We start from the raw sequence: 24,876 nt of genomic DNA on the forward strand, positions 1-24,876 counted from the left end.
ATATATGGCGAACTTATATAGTATACAATTTTTGCTATTAAAATAGTATTGCCACATATATATATATGTATCTTTGTTCTTGTTAATATTTCTGTTAGGTATATTTCTAGAAGTGGGATTGTGTTTTCATCTATTAAATATTAAGGTTAATAGAGCAGTTGGTGTAGTGCCTTCTAGCTATCAAGAGAAAAAGAGGAATCCTATCTAAGAAGATCAGTGATGATTTATTAAGGAAGCCATCCTGTGCCTTCTAGCTAATTGAAGGGAATTATATTCTTAAAGAATTGCCCAATTACTTAAGGATTTTTTTTTAAATAAAAAACTTTATTATGGTGACATTGGTTAACAAAATCCAGAAAGTTTCAGGTGTACAATTTAACACAAAGGCATATATATATTGCATTATGTAGGATTTTTTTTTCGAGACTTTACACCAAATAACTTCAGATTAAATATTTTGTAAGACAGAACAAGAAACAAATGAGTCGAATTTTATATTTATAACAAACGTGACATTTCTATTTTTATTTTGCTTATTTTTTTTTATTAATGACAACTTATAGAAGTGAGGTAGTTTAAGGAAAAGAATAATTTGAAATGGGATTGGTGACAAGATGAGCTAATAAAAATAACGTATGATTTACAATTTTCATAGATGTAAAGGATCTGCTTACTAGTGTAGTTGATACTGGGCAGGTAGTATTTTCAGAAACATATTCTTCTGTCTCTGCCTCTTTTGCTCTACTCCCTGGAAGGAGGATGGTGTGTGTGATGCTTGTGAAATAGGCAGAAAGCAGCATGAAGGTAGCAGATGCCTGAATGGTGGGCAACTACTAGCTCTGCACTTACTAGTTTTGTGATCTTGGGCAAGCTAGTTAATCTGTGATACTTAGTTTCCTCATCTGAAAGCAATACTAACTACTGATTTACATGCAAACTAGATTGGATGTGATAATTTGTTTTATTATTTATTAATGTATTTATTTGAAAATTTATTTATTGTTCGAGCTGATACTAAAACACTTTATTGCTGATTTTAGTCATGAATTTGCATACCAGAAAATCAGAAGTGTGTGATACGTGGATGTTAATGGTTTTAAGAGCCTTTTTCGGCAGCTATTAGGATGCAAAATAATTCTCAAGAGGCTCTAAGGCACTGAGAAGTACCATGAAATTCTGAAGAAGTTAATATGCTTTTGGAAAGATCCATGTACTCAAAGGGAACACAGAACTCTGACATCCATAGCTAACTTTTTACAAATTTCTACTGTTTTTCCTTTCCTTCTAATCTATTTATTTATACTGAAATGTGCAGATTAAGCAGCTTTGTATTTATTTTCATCTTACTACTAATTTTATGTCAGTTACTTTGTGGCTGTTTAAGCAAAAAATTGATTTGATTGCTCTGTTTGTCATTTCTTCTTGTTTTAGGCAATGGGCCTCACCACGACCGTTGCTGTACTTATAATGAAAACAACTTGGTGGATGGTGTTTATTGTCTCCCAATAGGACACTGGATCGAGGCCACTGGGCACACGGACGAGATGAAGCACACAACAGACTTCTATTTTAATATTGCAGGCCACCAAGCCATGCATTATTCAAGGTAAAAATAGTGCTATGTTTATAAGTGTAGAAATAGGACAAGAGGTAGCATTAGGACAATGGCAAGTATTTACTATGTTCAAAACTGCAGTGTTTTCCTTCAGAGGGGTTTTAAGGTCTTCAGTTCTTTAAGGAGATAAATTACAGTGAATCACTGTGTGAGCTTTTCTGGTTCTAGATGTGAAGGATCCTTCATATAGAATTCTTTCTTTAAATACATACCCTGGCATACCAGACAGTAGTTAACCAATCTTTGTACTTAGTGGATTAAAAATAAAAACTGGATGCAAATATCCTATGTTGGTATTTGTATCTTTTCTCATACTGAGCAAAAGTGAAACAAAAAGGTGTCTCCTTATAAAATCTTATTTAAATAAACATGGGCAAAAATCTAGACATAAGTAGATTGGATGTGATCATTCACTCTATAATTTATTAATATATTCATTTTTATTTGTGTTTGTTTAATTATTATGTGAACAATGTAAGCCCTACTGAAAATTTAAACACAAGAAGATGCTAAATGAAAAGTAAAGTTCACTATTCTTTCCTTTATTCCCACTCATCAGACATAACTATATTTATTTTCCTGGAGGTTAAATCTAGGTCTTAAATAATATACATATATTTTGTTAATGTATTAATCCAAAAATAGCTATTAACTCCTCTCTATGACATGAAAAATTTAGCTCACTTATACTTGTCCTCTCTCTCCATTCTCAGTCCCTACCAGGCTCATTAAAAAATATATTTTTTGTTATTTAAAAATTTTATTTTTTGACCCATAAGTTTTTGTCAGTGACTCTTGATTTCCTACTGCATAAGATCAAAGATTTATTGCTCCTGTATTTTCCTCCACATCTACTTCCACCTGTTAACTCCTATTTTTCATTACTTTCACATTTTCAAGGTTTACAGAATTTACATTTAATTTAGTAAATAGAAATTGGTCTTTCACACTTTGATGATTTCAAATTTCAAACCAATATCCAACATATAAAATATTATATATATTATTTACTCTGGAACATTCAGTGTTTGTACCATAGACAAAGAGATGCATTCTCATGTTCTTAAAAACTGTATTGTTTTGAATGAGAGGGAATTAATACTAATAGGGTTGTGATGGTAGGAGAGAGAGAGAATGCAACTTCATCATCGTGTCAGGGAATCAATGTTTTCTTGGGCCTTCCTATAAATTCACACTAGATGTTGGTCTTGCAGATGGGTGGGAGGCAAAGCATGAGGAACAGATAAGCATGACTCATGGTTTTATGGTCCGGGCAACTGGATTAATGGTGTTACCATTTACTGAGATGAGGACTAAGAGATGAGCAAGTTGGCGTAGGGGTTGAGATAAAAATTTCATTTTAGACAAGTTACAATTGAAATGCATGTTAGAGTGTGGTAAAAAATCAATATGATATGTGAAGATTTGGAGAGTGGTTGAAAATGGAGAGAGAAAATAGGTGACACTCAAAGTGATGAATCTAGGTGAGATCATTTAGCAATTGAGTGCAATATAGAAAAGAAGTGAAAATACCACAATTTAGAGATTTAAGACAAGAGGATCCAGAGAAAATATCTCTGAGAAAGAGTATCCATTCAGATGCTCTGACGCTTAATAGGGATATCTATGGGCTATTTTTCATTTATCCTGAACCGCATTTACGGAACCTTTTTTTGTGAAAAGTCATGTCCTAGGCTGTAGGGCTTTGTTCTACTGTTTGACTGTTTCTTCCCCTTCATTGTCTTTGTTTTGTCAATAAAGACACTCCTTATATGGATGTTGGATTTTATGGATCTATATCCTATTCTAGACTTTTGAAAAACAATTTTCAGCTACTGGTTTTATTGCTTTACATTTTGTGATTACTTTATTTTTTTTCCAACTCAAATAATTTTTTCTCTAATTTTTGGTAATTGTTTTCTTAATTTTCATGGACTCTGACTTATTCTATTATTCCGTATTTGCATATTATTTTGTTTACTATGCAAAAGAATATTTTGTATTTTATATTATTTAATATTTATAAGTTAAATATTTAATCAACAATTTTATTTATCAATTATTAAATGTTATTTTATATTTTAATATTAAATATTGACTATTTAAATATTAGATTTCTTTCATCGTTTTTAGAATACTGTGGAGAATTATTGAAAAATTCTCACTTCTTACAGAACAACCTAGTTTCCTCCTGGATTAGTTGTTTTCTGCTCACTTGATCTTTCTCTTTTGTGATGTTAGTTTTTAAAATAACTGGTAATTCTTAGTTGTTTACGTTTGTTAGATGAAAGAGCAGGTTAATTATTAAATGTGGCTGGCATGAGTTTCCTCTGCCATTACTAGCTTCTATACCTATGAGAGTGTTGGTGTAAGCTGTGTGCAAATGAGCAGGGTATGTCTCCCTGTGTGGACCGGAAGCAGACAATCAGTTTGGCCATTCCTGCCACTACCCCGCCATTCCTGCCACTACCCCCCGACCCCAAATGAAAAGAGAAGGACCTGTGTGGGCACCTTCTTACTTAGACAGCCTTTGTTTCTCAAGTAAATATTTCAATTTTTAAAGACTTTAGTGCATAGAGACTGTAATTTCTGTATCTTGAAAAAGGCTTGTTGCCAATTAAACACTTTTCAAGAGACATAAATTAGACTTTATAAACATCACACTTATACTGTTTTGAAAACGTTACAGTTCAAAAAATGAAAAATCATGCTTAAACTTTCCAGTTCCTTTGGCTTCTAAAGAAAAGGTATACAATAATTTTCAAAACTCGAAATTATTTTAAACACTGTAGAATAATAATTTTGCACATTTTAAAATACTGTTTTATCTAGCACATTTTCCAAAATGAATGAAATTAATCACTTTGGAGAGAATGAGGGACTTGGATACCAGCCCAGCTCTCTCATTTATTGTTGGGTAACCTTGGGACAATCCTATAACGGTTCTAGATTTCAGTTTCCTGCTTTGCAAAGTGAGCTGGTTGAACTAGATGACTGCTAAAGTCAGTTCTGGGAATAAGCAAAGATAAAAGTTAATTTAAAAAAAAATTAGGCTTATGTGACATTTTGCTCATATGTTATTTTGGCCTAATAGTGACTACACATCATATCAGCTTCTCTAGTTTCAAATCCGGGGACCAATGTCTGCAATCTAGCTCTGCCTCTAGATAGTACTTTCCTTCATTTCTGTAGCTTAGGTTGTACATTCAGTCCAACTTTACAGAAGCTGTATTTGAAATACACATATTACAGTCAGTATACAAATAATCTTTAATATGTATGTATATTCTTCTTATATAATGATATTTTTAGGTTGCTCATATTTATAATCAAATTTTAACCAGAAATCTCTTTTGGAGTAAACAGAGAATAGCCATAAAATTCTATGTGCAATGGCACCAAATTATATTGCCCCGAACCCCTCCCCTCATACATCACAATCAAGAAGTTGTTGGCCAAAGGAAGAATCTGCTTTCAATTGGTAATTACGTCTGATTGAATGAGATTTTTCTAATAGTTAAAACCAAGACCATAACTGTTCCTGTTAGTGTAGGCAGGAAAGGAAAACACCAGGGTCTTTCTTGTTGAGTGCTTCTGATTGGCCAATGATTTTTATTGAGTATTAACTGACTGTGTGAGATTCCTTGAAGATTTCCTTTCCCTATATAAATAATGCTGTTTTTATAAGGTCAAGGTAATCGATGGATATCCTCTTTTCCTTATGATTAAAATACATATTTTTATATGAAACATTTAAATATATTAAATAAAATCAATTACATATTTCACATTATACATAATTATATTGAAATGATTAATTTTCAACATCACATCAAAAAGATTAGTGATAGATATTAACATTCTAATAGTAGTAATATGAACTAATACAATCACGCCCTTTAATTATTGTTTCTTAGGAGTCACTTAAAACATCTGCTAAAGTTTGTGGGAAAAACAGTTTTTGCTGATAGTACTGCTGTAGAATCAGTACAGTTATAAAGGAAGCAGTTGGGTTCTGTGCTGCCTTTATATTATCAACAGCATTATTATTTAAATTATGATTAAATTACCTTGGTCACTGGTGAACGAGAGAGAAGCTTGATTGAAGGATAATGTTTGATTGTCAGATCTCAGGTTGTGTCAATAAGAATGCTAGTAAGAAAGAGGAAATAGTCTATCATATAAACTATCATATAAAATAGTCTATCATATAAGCAAATTGGATTTCTCTGTCATTATGTGGATATAATATGGCAATTTTACTATAAAAATACTGATGTTTACTACAAAAGAAAGCAGAGAAATGAGGAAATATAGGGTGGGGGAAGGTAATTTATAAAAGATGGACACTGTTACAGAATGGAAATGTTAATGAAAATGATCCTATAGAGTTGAGGAAAATTAATGAGAAACAGAAAAAAGAAGAGTTGTAGGAACAAAATCTTTGTGTAAGCAAGAATGAACTGAAACCAGGAGAACAAATGGTTCATCCACGATCGTGGGAGGAAGGCAGGGTATTTGGGTATAGATGCAGGTAGGTTGGTGTAGTAGTGAGCCATGTGGAAGTCTGGTTTTTGCTTGCTCTATTTCCCAGTGAAATAGGAAGCAAGATCATCAGATGAGAGTAAGAAGAGAGAGAAGTTTTAGGTTTGAATGAGATATATTGATGGGGTAACTAATGGAATGTAAATATACTGACTCATGAATTTTAATTTTTATTTGACTCTCCCAATTTCAATATTACAGTGGCCAGGACAACCAAAAAAGGGTTATTCTCTCATATTAAATTAATACTGAAGACGGAGTAATTTTGACAAGCTGGATAGCCTTTTTCTACAGTTTACTGTGTGACTCTAGTCAGATCAGAACAAAGTCTAGGTAACATGCTCAAATGGAATCTTGGTAGGTTAAGAATTATATACCATGTTTTTCTAGTTAGTATGGTGGAAGATGCACTTCAGGAAGACCCAAGTAGATCTATTTATATGAGTCAGGGAATGCTTCTATCTTGTTTTCAGAGGGTTGTTCTATGTCTATCACTTTGCTGGTCATCGACTGTGACCATTTAAGTTGGTTTAAAAGGCCTAATTTCTTAGATCATAGCTTTGTCTTTGCCTGAATAGAATGGAGGGATTATCAAACCCATGTGGAAGAGATCAATTAGGAAACTAGTTAAAATGCGTATGTTCCTTACTATATATGAGAATCAGTTTTGCTGTTGACTATTTCTATTTCATAAGGACTCTATTATGACTTTCCTGTTCATAGATTTGGTTTTGAAAAGCAATGTCTTTATTTTCATGCTTTGATAAGTTATAAAATGTCTTTCCCATTCTTCTTTTACTGTCTTTTTAATTTTTCTCTTTGGATGTCATGTAGACTTTAGTTCCTAATAAGTAAGTCAATAGTGTTGAAAATATTAACTTGATTAGTATGCGTAAACATTAATCTGTAAAAATACTGGGTGTATCAAAACACACAAACACACATAAACACACACACACACACACACACGCACACACACACACGGATCACATCTACTTGTCTAGCCTCTCCATTTTATAATAAAAGGATTGTTTGCCACCCACAGGCCACACGATATGTTTGACAGGGTGGTAGGGCAGGACTCTAGGATATGGGAGTAGATCGTAGATGTTGTACAAGGATTATATTGGGCAAGTAACCAGGATATTGCTTTATAACTCTCGGCTACTTCTATGAGAGAAGCAGAATCTTACACAGCATCTCCTCACGTTATAGAGAAGCAGAATGGGGAAGCAAAGCTACCAAGATTCTGCTCTCAGGTCGTAACAACTGATAAGGACAAGAGCTGCCATTCCCAGGTTCTCCGACGCGTGCCTCTATTTTCTTCTCATAGGATGGGCCTCTATTTTCTTGTACCAGAGCGTTCTACCATCAGCTTCTAATCAAAACACAGTCTGGACACAAACAAATGACAAAAAAATCCTACTATTTCCACTAATCAAATTTTAAAGTTTGTGCATCCATGTAGGTCTAGATAAGTTAACTATGAGATGGACCAGAAACCTTTATCTCTCTCTTAGAACTTGATGCCGTTTTTTGAAAAGTGGTATCTATTTAGGCTTTTGCCTCATAGTTTAATTTGCCTGATTATCTATCCCACCTTATAATCTTAAACTATCGTATTGATTGTCTCACTTCCCCTTTCCTTAGATTGCAGATCCTGTCGAAGCACCCCTTTCTTTCATGAGGTTCCCCTGCCGGCTGTTTTGCTTTTCTGAGACAATTATTATTAATCTTCTTAATTTAGTTGCTGGCATTTCCATTGTTACACCCTGTCCTCAGACATTTTATTACATTCGCCGTTATGAATAGGCATGTTGATCTTATAAGAAGGCATTTTATGAGAGGATCTTTCAGTAGAAACCACATTGCGTTGTTTTTCTAGTGCTCTCCAGCTTAATTACACTAGGTGGGACTCCTCGCGATGTTTTATGGAAATTTAATGTATGAAGTCCCAAAGCTCAGAGACATATTTGCATTAAGTAGGAAGTCAGTAGAGAATTTATGTAAATGGTAGCTTCCCCAAAGACTTAAAAGTTATTTCCAGACCCTTTTTTTTTTTATCTTGTTTTAAAAGGGAAGAGAAACTTGAAATCTAATACTAAAATTATTAATTAATAGGTGCCTCTATGGCTTAGTTGGTTAATGTGCCTGTCTCATAAAATTAATGATCTGTCATGAAAGTTAAGCCTCTCAGAAATGATAAATTCATGAGAAGTATGATCAATTTGTAATAAGAAATAATACGTTTATACAAATTATTGGGAACCATTTTGTTGTCCACAGTGAAATATATCTATATCTATAAAGCTATTTGTATGATTACAGTTAGTTCTTAGTTACATCTTAGAAATGTTAGAAAGGAAAAAAAAGGAGGAAAGACAGAAGAAAGTGGGAAGAATGAAGAGACATTGACTCCTTTTCCAGACTTGGCCAGTTTTTGTTCAGCTATTCTATGATAGAAGGTGGTAATGTTGATTATTTTCTTAATCTCATTTCCTTCTGAAGCATGCTCTGCCCCTTGAAAGCTCACTCTGAATAATTTGTTGTTTCTGATGTTACCTGACGGGTGGAAATAGGGCCTCTTGTGTGTCTCACTGTTTATGGCCATGAAGAAAAATTTTTATTCCTTCAGATCTTTTCTGAGAAAACAAAGCCCAGGGATGCAGTGAAAGTGAAAGAGGTATTTTGAGAAAGATCAGCAATGCATTGATCCTCAGCTAGCATAACATCTGTTTACAGTTGATGGGGCTTCAATAGCTGTCCTTTAATTCAGGATATTTGAACCGGATATTGTTAATTAAGTCAAGGCAAAGGAAAAAGGATGAGACAAATCTTATCATAGAAACTGGAAATATGTGTAATTAATTGATTATAGAAATACGTTTGAACGCCAGAATGCCAAGTTTTGAAACACACGTTTTTATAAGATTGATATTATTTCCTACTTAAAAAAAAACTAAAAACTTAATTTAGAAGTTATGTATCATTTTGATTATATACCATGTGCCCAGTACCGTGTTAGATACTGTTAAACTTTTTCAACCTAAACAACAATAGAATTATATGGTATTTCTTTATGTCACAAAGTGTCCTTCACTTTGTGAAAAGATTCCCACATTCAGATGACTACACATTCCTGGAGTAAGCTGAGTTGCGGCAGCGTCTCTCCCGGCCTGAATTACTAACATCTGAGGAACGTTTCTGTCCTCGCCACTGCTCCTGTGACTAGAGAAAATTAAGAATAGGAGGGGGAAAAAACCTTCAAAACTGTGAACAGTAATTAACCTGCTAATTCACATTTCATAATGAGTCATGAGAAGTTTAACCCCTGGAATCACTAAGTGCAGATTGCAGGACGACACGTATAAAACTTTACCTACGAATGAGTGTTTGTCAGATTTTGCCCTTATCCTTCGCCACCTTTTCTATTTTTCTATCTTTTTCTATATTTCCAGGCTACTTCTCTCTCTGACCCCTTTTGTTTCTGTCTTACCTTCCCCCCTTCTTTATTTTCTGCACGACACTTTATTGTCTGGCCACAATATGAGATTGAAGTGCATATTTAAAAACATATTTGAAACATTTTGTACTTTCTGTTCTTAACATGGTCATCAGGTACCTTTGGTCTGTGTTCAGCCCATCCGTTGAGTCATTTTTGAGCACCTACTTTTTGCCAGAAACTAGATACTGGGGGTACAAAGTGAAACATGAATTAGTGTCTCTTCTTCATAAGCTAATGGTCCCACCGTAGAGACAAATAAAATATATATCACTATGATGATCTTAATCCAATTAAATTACTTTTTACTTCTCTGTGATATTTCAACTTATTTTAAGTGAACTTAAGTGATTTAAGGTCTTGAATTCTTGTTGAAATTTCTCTCTGTTTAAAATATGACTTTGCTTACCAAAATTTAGTTATTTAATTTTCAGGAGCAATTTTTTTTTTTTTTAATAAAAGGAGAGAGTATGGTACTTAAAATTTTATAAAGTAAGAAAATGAATAAAAGTTTTATTTACCTCACATTCTTGTTTGCTTATCCTGCTAAAATCTTTTCAATAATTATACTATGAAAGTATAAAGTTTCAATAATTATGCTTAATCTTCTGGGTAAAATACAATTCTGTCTTTAAAACTGTGCTTTACATCTTTGTCATTATTAAAAAACAAGATTTCATAGAGGGTTGGGTTCAGGACTCTTGCCTGGCACAAGTCCAGGGCATGTGATTCACAGAGCAATTTACATGAGCCCCTCCCTCACCCCACTTATTCCGTACAGTGCAAAGCCTGTCTTGCTCTAGGTGGGGAGTCTGGTTAAGTAATAATTTTAGACAACATACAGAAATCTATTTGGTGGGCATTATAATCTTCTGGATTGACATACGCTTAAAAACTTTGTAGTAGAATTTTGACCCAAGACATAGAAGGTTCTAAGAAGTTACCTACAGTAACTTTTTTTAGTTTGTAAGTTAAGTGACTGATATTCCATCTCATCTCCTTTGGGACTCTGAGTGAGTTAAAGCCTTTTAGGCTTTTCATCCTCAAGCATATTTGACTTCACAGTGATGAGATTAGAACATGCTACCCCAAAATATGGCACCTTGGAACGTTAAGCTGAGGGAATTTGAGAAACAGCATGTACAGGAAGGGCTTTTCGACTTTCCCCTCCAGCAGGTAATAAGAGCCTCGTGTCACAGATGCTCTCCCTCTACTCGAAGGACATGAGCAGCCTTTCTCTGGAGCCTGAGGGGAGCGCAAGTGCACAGGCCTCGATGAGTTTCTCTGTTTTCTGCCCCTGGTTCACACCCTTTTGTCTTCCCACGTATTCCCACTGATTTCCCACCCATCCTCACACTTGCTATAAAAACGTTCAGGTTTAACCACTCCTTCAGGTCCACATTTCCTTACGAAGCCCCCATGCCATGCAAACATATATTAAGTAAATATATATTAATGTAAGATAAAGTCATATGCCCTGCTCTTGTTAATCTGTCTTTCGTTAGACTAATGTGCAGAGGCCCAGCTGGAGAGCCTAGACAGGTAGGAGGTATAACTATTTTCCCCCTGCCCCCACCCACTCCAGTCTGAAAAATCTGTCTGGCATTTGTATAAGGAAAGTATCTAAGCCTAGAAACAAGTATTTCTAAACACAATGGGAAAATGGACAGTAAAAAAATTATACAAAGGCTTTGAATCCATTGCAAAATTAAGAGTTGGTATTAATTTCATTGAAAATCAAAACCATTGGATTTTGAATTTAGAAAACTGTTGTGGTTTCTAACTCCTTTAACTTATACAGGTCAAAATAGATTTTTCTACATATTTAGGTTTTTGAAATAGCATTATAATGTATATGTCATCCCAGAGTAGATTTTTATTGCTTAATTATGAATGGAATTTTAATGAAAACGACATAACTTTCATCTGGAATTCAATGTACTATGCCATTATAGAATAAGACTGAAATCTTTTAGTTGTACTTTAAATAAAAAGAAGTGAAAGGCATCTGCTGAGATTTCTGTTTTTAGAAATAAAAATAGGAAACAAGTAACTCTTTGAAACTCTCTGAGAGTTCTAGCAATTGTAATAAAGAGAAATCATGAGTGTGGGAGTAAAAGTCATCTACTGTGTTGTAAACAGTGAATCCAAACTGCAGATCTTCATTAAAAATGAGCCTGGAAATTTAAAAATGCTATAAAGTGCAAAACAGGTCAGTCATTTAATGGAACATATCTATAAATAAAATTCAAAATAAAGAGAGGGTAAAATATGACTTCACATTTGGACAGATGCAGATAGTATTTAATATCCAACTTTGGCTTAAAGTATCTCATCTCATTGACTAATTTCTTCAACTTATTTAAAGATGTTTCTCCTGGGCTCCTTTCTTACTAATGCAAAAAGTTTTCCTGAGGGAACATCAAAATAGTAAGCGTAGAATGCACAAAAAGGTAGCTAGTGCACTGAGAAAAATTAGGGAAATGAAGTTTTATTTCAGAGAGTTGAAGAAACAAACAGTCTTATGGTCTACTAAGCTGACGGAATTTGGTTTTATTCACTTAGGACATAGTCGAAGGGCAGCCCAGAAAGATGCATCACCTGAGTGCCTGTGTGTCAGTCAGTCCAGCAGACTCTGGGGACAGAGATTGTAAATCTTCTGCTGTTTTAAAAGTGAAATGACAGTCTTGATTAGAGTATGAAATTGGTCCTCAAAACGAACTTGAAAATCTTAACAAAAGGCTCCTCTATGATGCTAGAGTTCTAATAAATACCTGTGCTGTAGCACCTTCAGGCCCCAACTGACCAAACAAGTTCTTACAAAAATGCTACTTATATTGCAAGTCAGATATCTGATTATCGATCAAGTGCTTAAGAGAAGTCAGCATAGAAGGAGAAGGAGTAAAGGAAGAAAGGGAGTAGGGAAGAATGTAAATGAGAAAAAGCAAAGTTCAGGAAGAAAAACTAAGTACATCCTAATGATGAGAATAAATCTTGTCAGACAGGAAGCATAGCTTACATAAAAAATTATACATGCCTCAAAAAAAATCAGAAGAATTCAATTTCTCAAATAAAAAAAAATGATGGAGAATTTCTTTTGTATATTGTAGTTTCTTACTCTTTTAATTTTATTGTTGATTCTAAACCTATTGCAGCCATTCTCTAAAACAAGTCCACCTTATTTTATTAGTGAACAGTGAAAAAAATTCTAGCATTTCCTAAAAAAAAAAAAAGTTAATAAACATAAGGACCAAAAAAATATTTTGCCCTTAGCAGTACGACCTTGAATTGAGACCATTTTTATCTATAAGATTGGGCAAATTTCATGCTGCCAGGCTGTAAAAGGGGCGTCAAAGAGCCTTGTAGAGCAGGGATTTTTTTTTAAGTCTTTATACACTGTGCATGGCATTCTGCGAGTAAGAGCATAAATAGTTATAATGGGTCAAGAAATTATCTCATCTAGCTTCATATAACTTCTTTGGCAATAGCACTGTAACAACGTCAACTGTTTTCCACGATGTTGACATCGTGTCAGCATGCTGACATATCTGGATATTGATCAAGCCCCCTCTCCCATGGATGCTTCTCTGGCAATGAGGGCAGAGACCCTGTCTGTTTCATTCACTGCTGTATTTCCAGCTTGGTGCCTACACTTTGCTTATGTAATTGATCACTTCTTATTTTATATGAAAGTTATTTAATGGGACATCTTAACGTTCCCCTAAGAAGACTTATCTTCAGTGCAGGATATATGTCTGAATTCAGCTCATATTCAGTCACTGCTTTTAACACTATGCCTTGCACATGACTAATGGTTATATGTGTTGATTGAATGATGGACTTCAGAAACTTTAATGGCTCATTATCATTTGCCATCTAGGAACTTATCTAAACTTTTGGAACTCATGGATAGGTTTTGTGTGGTGCCAGGGAGTGGGGTGGAGGAGACCACTGAATTGCTACGAAGTCTTCGCATGGCTACCTGCAGGCACAATGCCGTCTTCCTTCTTGGATTCTCTAGAGTGCCAGAGAGTCTGACCATGTGTCATTGGCAATCAGAGAGAATGGTCTTCGGAAGTAACTAATTGTGAGAAGTATAATTGTGCAAGGTTGGCTTTTTGCTGTTCTCTGGGAATTTGGCTAGGAAATGGTCCCCTGTGCTGATACACAACTATCCCAAAATAATAACGGTGCCTCATTGTGCTTAAAAGGTGCAAAGAATGTGTTTATGCCTAACACTTGCCCGTCTTCTGGGAGTCTAGAATTTGGGTACATGCTAGGCAGATGGTGCTGCATACCAGCCCTCAATAAAAACAATGTGTCTAATGAATTACCCTGGTAGACAACAATTTCCATGTATTGTCTCAGCTTGTTGCTGGAGGAATTAACACATCCTGTGCAGTTTACCTGGGAGGGGACTCTTGGAAGCTTGCAACCGGTTTTATCTGGACTTCTCACATCTACCTTTTCCATTGCTGATTTTGCTTTGTATCCTTTCAGTGTAATGAATCTCGCTGTCAGTACACTTATATGCTGAGTCCTATGAAATCTTCTAGCAAATCACTGAACCAGAAATGGTCTTGAGGAACCCAGACACATCTACTTTGTAGGACTCAGCCAGCTAATGATTTGTTTGAGCTAATCCCGCCCAGGATTTCAGGCTCCCAGAAGGCTCATTGTGACAAATCAGGAGAGGTGTAGATAGCCTTTTAACCTTAGGCCAGTATCTGGTCAGCCTGATGTGAATCCAGAGCACCTATGTACCTATTTTGTGTGTTGGTTTGTTTGTTTTTGCTGTATTTCCTAATTAATTTCAGTCTCTATGTTGTCACATTACAAGCATGTGCTCTGAGTTGGGCTACCAAGGTTTTAATATCAGATTTACCACTTCTTAGAAGTAGGATTTTGGGTACAATATTTAACTGCTATGAAACATCTGTAAGCTAAAGATAGTAATAAAACTTACTGTAATAGGCTATTGCTTTGATTAAATGCTGACATAATGTGCTGATTCTTTTGATTTGATCCAAATGGTCTTACATTTTGACCATTTCTTGAGGTTAATAGTATAAGTTGAGCTCTTCTATTAGTTGCAGACCTGGTGATATTTTGACTTGTGTGTGTGTGTGTGTTTGGTTTGGAGAGGCAGGTTTTGCAAGCCTGTGTCTATGCTGTAATTTTTCCTGGAAATGAATTTACTTTTAGATGTCAAAATTTTTTATTAAAAATGGAACTACAAGATGTTAATATTTAATTAGTCTTCTTTCATATATATATTTTTCTTAGTTCATGAATATCAAGAAAATACTGAAAACAGTAGAAAAAAACAACATAAGAAAGTGAATAAAATTTTCTTGAGCATCTACTAGCTACTAGATACTATGCTAGGTAACTACTTGCACTTTCATGTTATTCTTCCAACACTGTGTGATCCAGGTGTTAATAACCCCATTGTAATGATGAGAAAACTAAATCACAGAGAAGTTAAATTCATTAACCACACTAATGTATTCAGTAATTTGCAGAACCGGGACTCAAAAGCAGGACTGTTTGATTTTAAGGACTATTGTCCTTGTCCTAAGCTGTCTCATTATAAAAAACATAATGGAAATAAACACTAATTATCAGACATTAAAATTAGGGGATGTGGAAGAGGACTCCTGTATTTACTACATATGGTTTTTTGAAAGTGTTATTTGGCCACATGAACGTGACCAAATTCATCATTCTTTCTGAGATTTCCACAGCAGCATTTATTGAGTTTTCTGTGGCTTCACTTTTATCAACCTAATAGACATTTGAAATCTAATGCTTTAACTGGTTAGTTCTCTACCCTGTTGCATGTTAATAGATTTCTGGATTTTCTCTGAACATTTCCTTTTCCAATATGACAAGAAAAATAGGTTTCAGCGGAACCCTCAGACTGCATTTTTGGGTCAAAAAGCTAAAGATATCCAGTAATAGCAACCTTAAAAACACCTTCCTAATACTAAGGACTAAGCTTATGTCCTGCTTTATGACATAGTATTAAATTTCAGTATCATAAATTTATGTATTTGTAACTTTAAAACCATTTTTGAATAGGCAAATGCCAATGTTCTTTTCTCTTCTTTTTTCAGTAGTTTTTTTGGTTGCATCAGGATGAGTTCAGTAGAAATACCAACCAAAAGATTTTTAGCTATGCCAATCCCTAACACAATTCTCTTTTAAAGCTTTAGGAAGGTCTAAAGCCTAACAAGAAACATCCTCATAAAGTACCATATTTCTTACAAATTTGGGTTCTTTAGATCTTAAATTATTACTATTATTGAAGTCATTTCATTTCATGAATTCGAAAATAAATTATGACTTATACCTCCCAAATATTATTTTAGAGGACTGGTGTCACTGTTTTGTGAGGGACTGAATCTTATTTACTTTTATACTCCTGCAAGCTATTTTAAAGCCTGGGTGTTGAGTACACACTCCAAAATTACTGAAGCGTTCCTTGGATTGTTTTTTTCCTTGATCATGGAAGCTACGACTTGCGTGGAAAAAAATCAACTGACAGATTGTCGTGCATCTCGTGTCTTCCTTCCTTTTCTTGTGTTTAATCTGCTTATCTAGATGAGGAGTGTCCCAGAGGTCTGTGGAAACAATATCAGAAGTCTAGTTTGGACAAAGATTTTTCATGGGGTGCATCCTTTAACTCTTATGTTTCGAGCAGACAGAAATTAATATACGAAAATGATAGGCTTGTCATATGGAGTTCTCTTTTCACTGGTTATTAGGAAGGCTTTTAGAGATAGCAGACAATGCTGTGGAAAGCATATTAGATGAAAAGTCTAGACTTCGTTCTTTAAGAGTTGCATGGCATTATATAAATTGTCCCATATCTCCATGTCTTTGTTTCTGTTTGTAGATTAAGCAAGATAATAGAAGTTCACGAACCCACCGTGACAGGCAAAACTAATCTATGTGTCATAAATCTAGATAGTGGTTCTTCTTGTAATGACTAGAAAGAAGTAGTAAAAGAACTTTTTTTTCCAGATTTGGGTACTGGCTATATGAATATATTCACTCTGTAAAAAATTTATCGAACATTACATTTTTAATACATATTACGTTTCGGTAGAAAGGTTTTGAAAATTTATGTGCTCAGTTTTGCAAATACTTTTAAACAATTATAGGGCACAAAAATCCTAATGTGTTACAATGATAAACAACCAAGATAACTTGTTGCAGCATTTCCCTTCAGAAAATTAGTAAAGGCAAAAAAAAAAAAGGTTGGTAAAGTATAGGCAAAGAAAAACAAATTTCTTTGAAGTCCGTTAAATGATTTTCAATATATCCACCTAAATGGAGTTTTACATCTCTGGTACAATACTTATTTTCCTTGTTGATGTTCATCTCGAGAATATAATGAGACCAAACGGTTTTATTTGCTAAAGTGCTTTTTTATGCTTGTTAAAACATGATGAAAAAGCCACAGTAAAAGCAGTATAAAAGAAACAAATAAAGCCTCTTAAAAGTATACCTGAAGCTTCATGGGCCCTAGTCAGAAAATTGAATTACTTGGTGTTTTAGTAAAGCCATGGGACCATCCTCCTTTTGTGACTCTTATCATGCCAGCTGCCTACTTTTAATGGCATTGAGAAGAAGATGGATAGAACTTTCACATGCACAGTGTGTGCTGGAAACGATAAAACATACATATTTTCTACAGATCTCTTTTGACCTATTTAATAAAATAACAGAATCCCAAATTATGAGATTTTTTTTAAAGCATCTGGGTAGCCAAAGGACATACTAACTGCAGGTATGTTGGGTGACAGGGTGGACATCAGTATAGCTAAGCGCTCTCGATCACTGCCATACTCCTTTTCCTTTGGTTATTTTGTATTCATGACCATTCTTCTTTCTTGATGTAAATATAAAAAATACACCATTTAATTCCTGATTCAATTGGCTGGATGGAGAAGGCAGTTCATTAATACATCACTCAGTATTTCTGGCTGCAGAAATGCTATGCTTTGCTAAGCAGAGGAAAAGGAAAGCTTCCTTTACATTGCTAGAAACAGGTGTTCTCTTAGTTGTCAAGTCAGCTCCCTCTGAGAATCTCAGATAAGTGGTCCAAATTATATCTAAGAGGAAAATTCACCACAGCATAATTACTTTTCATCAGGGTGCCACAAATAATGAAAAGAAAAGAACATTGGATGTATATTGTAGTCTACTTAATCACCATCATTTTAAAAAGCTGATGCAGAATTCCTTACTTCGAGACAAATTGTATAGCTTCGGTGGTAAATTAGGCATATTTTCTAAACACTAAATTATATTTCTTCTAATTCACATTTGGCTAAGAAAAGCTGACTAGTCTTTGTAGCAATGGACTATAAGAGATAAGGTTTGCAGCTGCCATTTCAAACAGTGCATTTTTGTCTATTCTTTAGTAAGCTTCTTTTCCGTTCACATTGAATGAATCCCCGTCTTTATCTTTCTTGGTAAGATAAATTTCATTAGTGTTGCTATCTATGCAGGATGCAGACAGATTCCTTACCTCACCTTGCCTGTCCATCACCGCTCCACCCAAGAGCTAAACTTGTAGAGAGCAATAGATTATTAGTATGGGTAGAAATAGTAAAGCTTTGCCCAGTGATAAACTATTACTTTGCACAGTGCCTAAGAAATCCTGGTCATCAGATTTTTATGCAGCACTTCTCTGCATTTAAGAGAAGTTCTAGAACTGAAAAACTTCAGTTGAGGCATCACAGAAAATCTGAGACACTAAAACTAGGTTTGTCTACATGCTCAACCATTGGTTCAGTATGGTGAAATTGCTTAAACTGTATATGCCTTGATTTATTCATCAATGAAATTAGGATAATGATACCTATCCTATAAGAATCAGATAGTGTAACACAACAATTTTTTCCAGGATTGTATTTGATTAATGCTAGTAATTATAAAGGAAATCTCATATTTTGGGAAGAATGTGTAGACTGGCATGGGAGAAAGTGTCCATCCTACATCAATGCCTTTAACTAGGGTCAAGGCCTTCAGGTCACCTTCTGTTTCTCCATCGTTTTCTATTTTTTCACCCATCGGCTTCTCTTCCTCTGTGATCCTCACTGTTTATTCTTTTCCGTCCATGCCTGGAGGCCCCCCCACCGCCATAGCCACACTCCTTGGATCTCACACTGATGACTGTCTCCTTTCTCCCTCCAGCCAGCTGGGTCAATGGGATAGAAATTCCCACTCGTGCAATAAAATTTGTCTTGATGATTAAGTTACTGTGGGGAAGAGCTGCAGGCTTCCCAGCACATTACGCATCTAAGGCAGGGATTGGAAAACTTTTTCTGTAAAGGGTCGGGCAGTATATTTTTTAGGCTTTGTGGGGCATATAATTTCTATTGCTGCTATTCACCTCTTTGGTTATAGAGCGAAAGTAGATCTAGACAAATGTAAACAAATGAGCATGGCAGTGTTCCATGAAGACTTTATCTATAAAAATAGATGGTGGGCTGGATTTGGCCCACGTGCCATAAGTTTTTGAGTCTCTAACACATTGAGATGAATTGTACCATACTAGAGTTGAAAGGGACATACATCATATTGTCAGTGTTTTCCAAAGCATGCTCCACAGAGAGCTGTTCTCCTGAAACCAAAGGTTAACTGGTCGTATATATGTTTGAAGTGCTACATGATGTGTCTGTCCCCTTCTTAAAAGTTCACCAACACATTAGCATCCTCAAGGCCCTGACTATTTTAGGGGCTGGGGGTGGGGTGTAAATATAACTAATGCTTTAATAGTTCTTACTGTGTGCCTGGAACTGTTCTAAATGCTTTTACATAGATAATTTCACTTAATCTTACAACCCCACAAGGTATGTAGGATTGTTAATGCCATTTTATAGTAGATGAAACTGAGGCACTGAAAGGTTAATTCATCTGCCCAAGGGAAGATAATTAGTGGAGCCTGGACTGAAATTTAGGCAGCCTGTCTCTAGGGTCTGTGCCCTCGGTCACCCTTCTACCTCCTCATAACATCTAGACACCTCTGTGAAATAGTGTGCGTTGAGAAATTGCTTCTTTAATCCAGTTCTCTCAGTTTACACATTAGAAAAGTCTAGAGAGATTATGGTGACTCTGCAAAGGTCGCAAGCATAATTAATAACTGAGATTAAGTCTACAAATCAATTAAATCACTACCTAGTACTTGAAGAAATGCTTAAATTAATCTTTTATAAAGACAGAAAATCCTTTTAAAAATGAGTAATCACTTCTAATTTCCCCTTTTCATTCAGGTTTTATAAGCAGTTTCACTTAATGGGTAAATATACAGTTTGATTTTTAAAAGGCAGAATTCTTTTCACTTTTAAAAATCTGTCAGGCAATCCCCGATCAAGGGAAAGATGACAGGTCTTTATCTCCAACTCTGACCTCTTTCTCGGGCTCTGTATCATTAGAATCATTTGGGATGCTTACAAAAATGATACTGGGCCCAACCCCACTGCCTCAGACGTCTGTTTTAATTGAGGATCTGGTATAAGTGTTTCTACAGATACCTCCAAGAGATTCTAGCATGTAGCCAAGATTCCGAATCACTACTGTAAAATCACATTTGTTATTGTCTGCTAAATTTGTCCATTTGCATTTATGGCTAACATTTAAAATACTACATGTCATGAAACAAAACTTATGACTATGGTCCATGGGTTATAATTAAGAAAAATGTGACCACATTCCAAACCTGAGTGGAATTTTATTATTGCAGATAAATTGTACTGGCAGCTATTATGTTCAATCAGTTTTATGTGAGTGAGGCCTTTGGACTGACATACATAACTGCAAAACCGGACTGACCAAAAAACTTATAGATTCTGATAGATTGCGACAAGTCTTTATGGCTCAAACGGAGTCTGGTCTGTACCTTTTATGTGGCTGGTTAATGTCTGGGACCTACTGTGGAAGAAACAAGTATTTTAGAGGGTTAGGTTTTGGCACCATTCTCTGTCTACTTACACACATAATAATTTATTATAGAAAAATTTAGAAAAGAAATCATGTACAGTAGAAGAACTTACATACAAATAGACCATCTCTAAGAGCAAATGGAATAGAAATTATCAGGGACTCGAGACGGTCTAATTGCTACTACTGAACACCAAATTTGTCTTTAAGTTTTCTGGCATTTCAGGCAAAAAAGGAAACATGCTGAGTTACACAATTTATATTCTGGCTAAAAACAGCTTTCACATTTGTCTGCAGAGAAGGTTATTTTGAACTAATTTCAAATAGTAGTTTAACACATATGTCTTTGGGATAACACAGTTGAAAAAACTATTCACCAGTTTTGAAAAAGTCGTGGGAACGTTGTTCAATTGATGATAGTTGAATGAACCAAGTAGCTTGAGTTAGTAAAGACATTTCTATAGTTGTTGATTTACTCATTCATTTATTATTTATTCAATTATCTATTTGCTTTAAAGTGCTAACTATATGCTGGCTATGATGTTAAGTTCTGGGAATATGGTGATCAATAAGACATTCTTCTCAAGCAGCTCCCAATACAGAGGAGGAAATGCTCAGTAAAATCAACATTTCAGAGTCAGAGAGGCCAGAGTAAAATAAAGGTATGTGATCATTTGTACATGTTATAGGAACACAAAAGAGGAGGAGCAAAGTGAGCCAGCGGAGATCAGGGAAGATTAAGTAGGCTTAATCGAATAGATGAGCACTGAAAATGCAGTCCAAAAAGAATAGCAGGGTTAGAGGCAGGAAAGGGAGAGTGCATGACACATCAGGAGAAGTACAGATAACCTCCCCTGAACTGAAGAGTGGGGTGCAGATTAGAGACATATGGTGGGGTCATTTTCCAAAAGGTCAGGCCTAAAACTTGAGACTTCATCTGAAAGTGATGGGTAGTCACCTCAATATTTTAGGTAGTGAGTCATATGATCAAATTTGTGTTTCAGAAAGATCACTCTAGCTTCACGGTTGACGGGAGACAGACTATGATGTCTCAGATAGGTCTCAAAGAGCTATTGGTGTAATTCGCTTCTTAAGTGTTGAGGATATGAAGAAAAGTAATGGTAATGGAGAATAGAGGATAAATTCTACAGCTATTTCTTGACTGTAGGAGAGGAGGAGGAAAGTACTCAGAAAAGTTTCCTGGCTTAGGGAGCTTGTGGCACAATTTATAAAGATCAAGAACAATAGAAGAGAATTGTAGGGTAGGGAGCAAAAAGTGGAAGAAGGTGAAGAGTTCAGTTGATACTTATTGGACATTGAGTGGAGAATTCCAATAAAGCATTGAGGTCTGAGCCAAGGCAATAGATTTGTAACTTACCAGCATGTAAATGGCAATTATAGATGGCAATGTATATTAGTAAGATGAAGAATATGTAAATTGAATAGAGACCAGAGTTTGGAACTCTGAGAAACACTCACACTTAAAAGGCTTATAGAGGACACCGAGATTATAAAGGAAATAAGCATAATAAGAGTAAACTGGGAGTATGTCAGATCATGGAAATGATCAATAATACGTGCTACCTCTTAGTAGTGTAATTTGAGACAGAGATAGAAAGTATTTTCAAACTGTCTCTGTGAAATCTAAATTGTGTCTGTTGAGATTTGATAGATGTTGGGTCTCTGGCTACTGGACTTAATTCTCAATAGGAGCCTATGGATATTATTTAAGGGACAGATGATTTAGATATCTGATATGTTTCAAAATTTTTGACATCTAAACATTTCTCCACACATATAACCCTAGTTGTAAATACAGAATAGTTTTCCTGAAAAATATCTCGAAACTATATAAGCACTCACATCGCACAAGGTGGAGGCGACTGTCCTGGGCTATGAAACATGAAAGAGGCAATTTTAACTTAAAAAATTGAAGACCAATTTATACCAATTAAACACTCCAATGAATAGAAATTTAAGTATGCTCAGTGGATTGGATGGTCTTTAATAAAACTGTATGGTGAAAGTCTATGCCAGAATGAATTAAGTGCATAGAAGAGCTCCGCATAACTGAATGCAATTTCATGATGGTTAGAGTTATTTGAGATTTACCAATTTTAATACGACAGTTATAGTGTGGATATGATTGGTACTTAATTCTCCTTGTGACTTGTATTGGAATACGTGTCCAACTATTTAAGACCTTTCCTAGTTAGAAATATATTGACTAGACCGAGCATGACTGACCCTGGCCTGTTCTTCCATTTCTCTGGATCCTCAGCATCTGTGTAACTTAAAGAAAACAGAGGCCTTTTTGCTTTGCACATCCGTAGGAAGGCTTACTGACTGTCATGACTTCTCTCTGGGCATCGTCAAATAAACTATATGTGCCCCAACTTCAAGCTGAATGAAAGAAGCAAAATGTCCCAGGGATTTTGGCGGTCCCGATATTACAGTATTTTTAGTTGTGCATCTATCTCTCTTTGTCCCTGCCATCCCAACTACTCACATCTCACAGGGGAGAGAAGGTGTTTATTGTTTGCCTTTCTGAATCCTTACCTAATTTCTGACACCTCTGAGTGCAACACTGCTAATTGCATCAGAGTTCTCAACCATTTAAATTCCTTGGTGTCCCATAAATTTCAAGTCTTATGTGTATTTTCCCAATATTCAACATACATATGTAAAATCTCAAACTGCGTATCTTAAAATATAACTCAAAAGGGAATTTTAGGTTCCCATCAAGAGGCCGATGAGCACTGTAAACAAGGAGAAAAGAGGAATGTTTTAGAACCTAGGAAGGTTGTTATGTAAACACAACCATTTGGATTCCTGCAGATGAGAAATCAAGAAAGAGGGCTAAAGAGATTTTAGAGTTTTCTGTAATTAGTAGAATTTTTTTTTTTAATAGCAAGTCTCCCTGAAGGATTAGCTTTGGGCCTCTAATATTAGCGTAGACAATAGAGATCAAATGCTTGTCTTTTTGTTTGCCCTACCAGATGTGTTTTATTTACTTTTCAATGTACCTGAGTGTTGTGTGTATTAGAGTTTTCCTTGCTACCCAGAGTGTGTTCTTAGGGCCAGAAGCATTGGTATTACAGAGGACCTTGTGAAAATGCAGAATCTCAGGCTCCAATCCAGATTTCCTCAATCACTATCTACATCCTAACACGATCCCCAGATGATTCATCCACACATTAGTATTTGAGAAGCACTGGTCTAGATGAGTAATAACCATAGAACTATCCCAAATGATTTTTTTTTGGTAAATAAAATTATAATGAAAACACCTAATATGGCTGAAAGTACTTAATAGAATCCCCTTTCACACCAAGAATTCCTTGTGTTTCAATAAATCAAATGATTGGTTAGCAATGATGAAGAAGTAACATAAAAAAGAAGAAAAATCATGATTTTTTTCATATTCCAACTCTCTTTTTTTCTAAATTCATTTTTGGTCTAGAGCTGAAATAAAGACCCACATGTGCAAAGAATAAATTTTGAAATACCTCTTTAGTGAATTGATTAAATAAGTAAACCAGTTCCATTTTGTACCACTTTGTCTATAATAGATATTTCCTGAATATGAGTTAAATCTAATTGATGGGCAATGTAGCCTCTGTACAAAAATTCTTACACTAATAAAAACCCTACCTTATTAACATTTCCATAATGGACATAAAGATTTGAGTGGAAAACTGAAAGGAAGTTTGAATTGGATAGTTTGATATCTTCAAGACTTTAGGCATATGGGTGCCATTAGCATAATGCCTAGTAAATAAATGATGGTTAATCTGAAACTTGTAAAAATATATAGGAGAAAAACCTAGAGATATAGGCTTCATTGAGGCCAGGCCTGTTTAAGAAATTGTAGACAATAACATCACATTAGTAGACTTGGAGTCATTTTTGAATCTTTTCTTTTCTTCAACACTTTCATCCAATTAATGCACAAGTTCTGTTGGTTTCCCCCCTAACGTACATTTTGAGTTAGTCCACTTCTCTCTATCTGCACCAATAAGTGTATCCCAAGCCATCACTATCCAAAAGGTCCTCCCTTTTAAAAACTAAAATAAGTCCATGTCACTCCTGTACTTAAAAATCCTTCATTGGTTTTTCATTGCTTTTATATTACTATTCAAATTCCCAAGCATATCAGTAAAGCCTGACACGGTCTTCTCTCTCTATCTAGCCCATGCCACACTCCTTCCTCGTTCACCTCACTCCATGTCTCTTGGTTTCTCTCAGTCCCTAAGGG

At 35.2% G+C, this 24,876-nt stretch overlaps 1 protein-coding gene across 1 annotated transcript in view; it reads left to right on the plus strand.

Moving 5' to 3' along the window:
• The window catches only part of EPM2A (EPM2A, laforin glucan phosphatase), a 72,170-nt gene that overhangs the window by 28,147 nt on the left and 19,147 nt on the right, over positions 1-24,876 (plus strand). The window contains exon 3 of the mRNA XM_015592086.2: positions 1,432-1,606. Within this exon, the coding sequence (XP_015447572.1) occupies positions 1,432-1,606 (175 nt within the window). The remainder of the gene's footprint in view (positions 1-1,431; positions 1,607-24,876) is intronic.

This window comes from Pteropus alecto, unplaced genomic scaffold (assembly GCF_000325575.1).
Source record: "Pteropus alecto unplaced genomic scaffold, ASM32557v1 scaffold185, whole genome shotgun sequence".
Taxonomy (NCBI): Eukaryota; Metazoa; Chordata; class Mammalia; order Chiroptera; family Pteropodidae; genus Pteropus; species Pteropus alecto.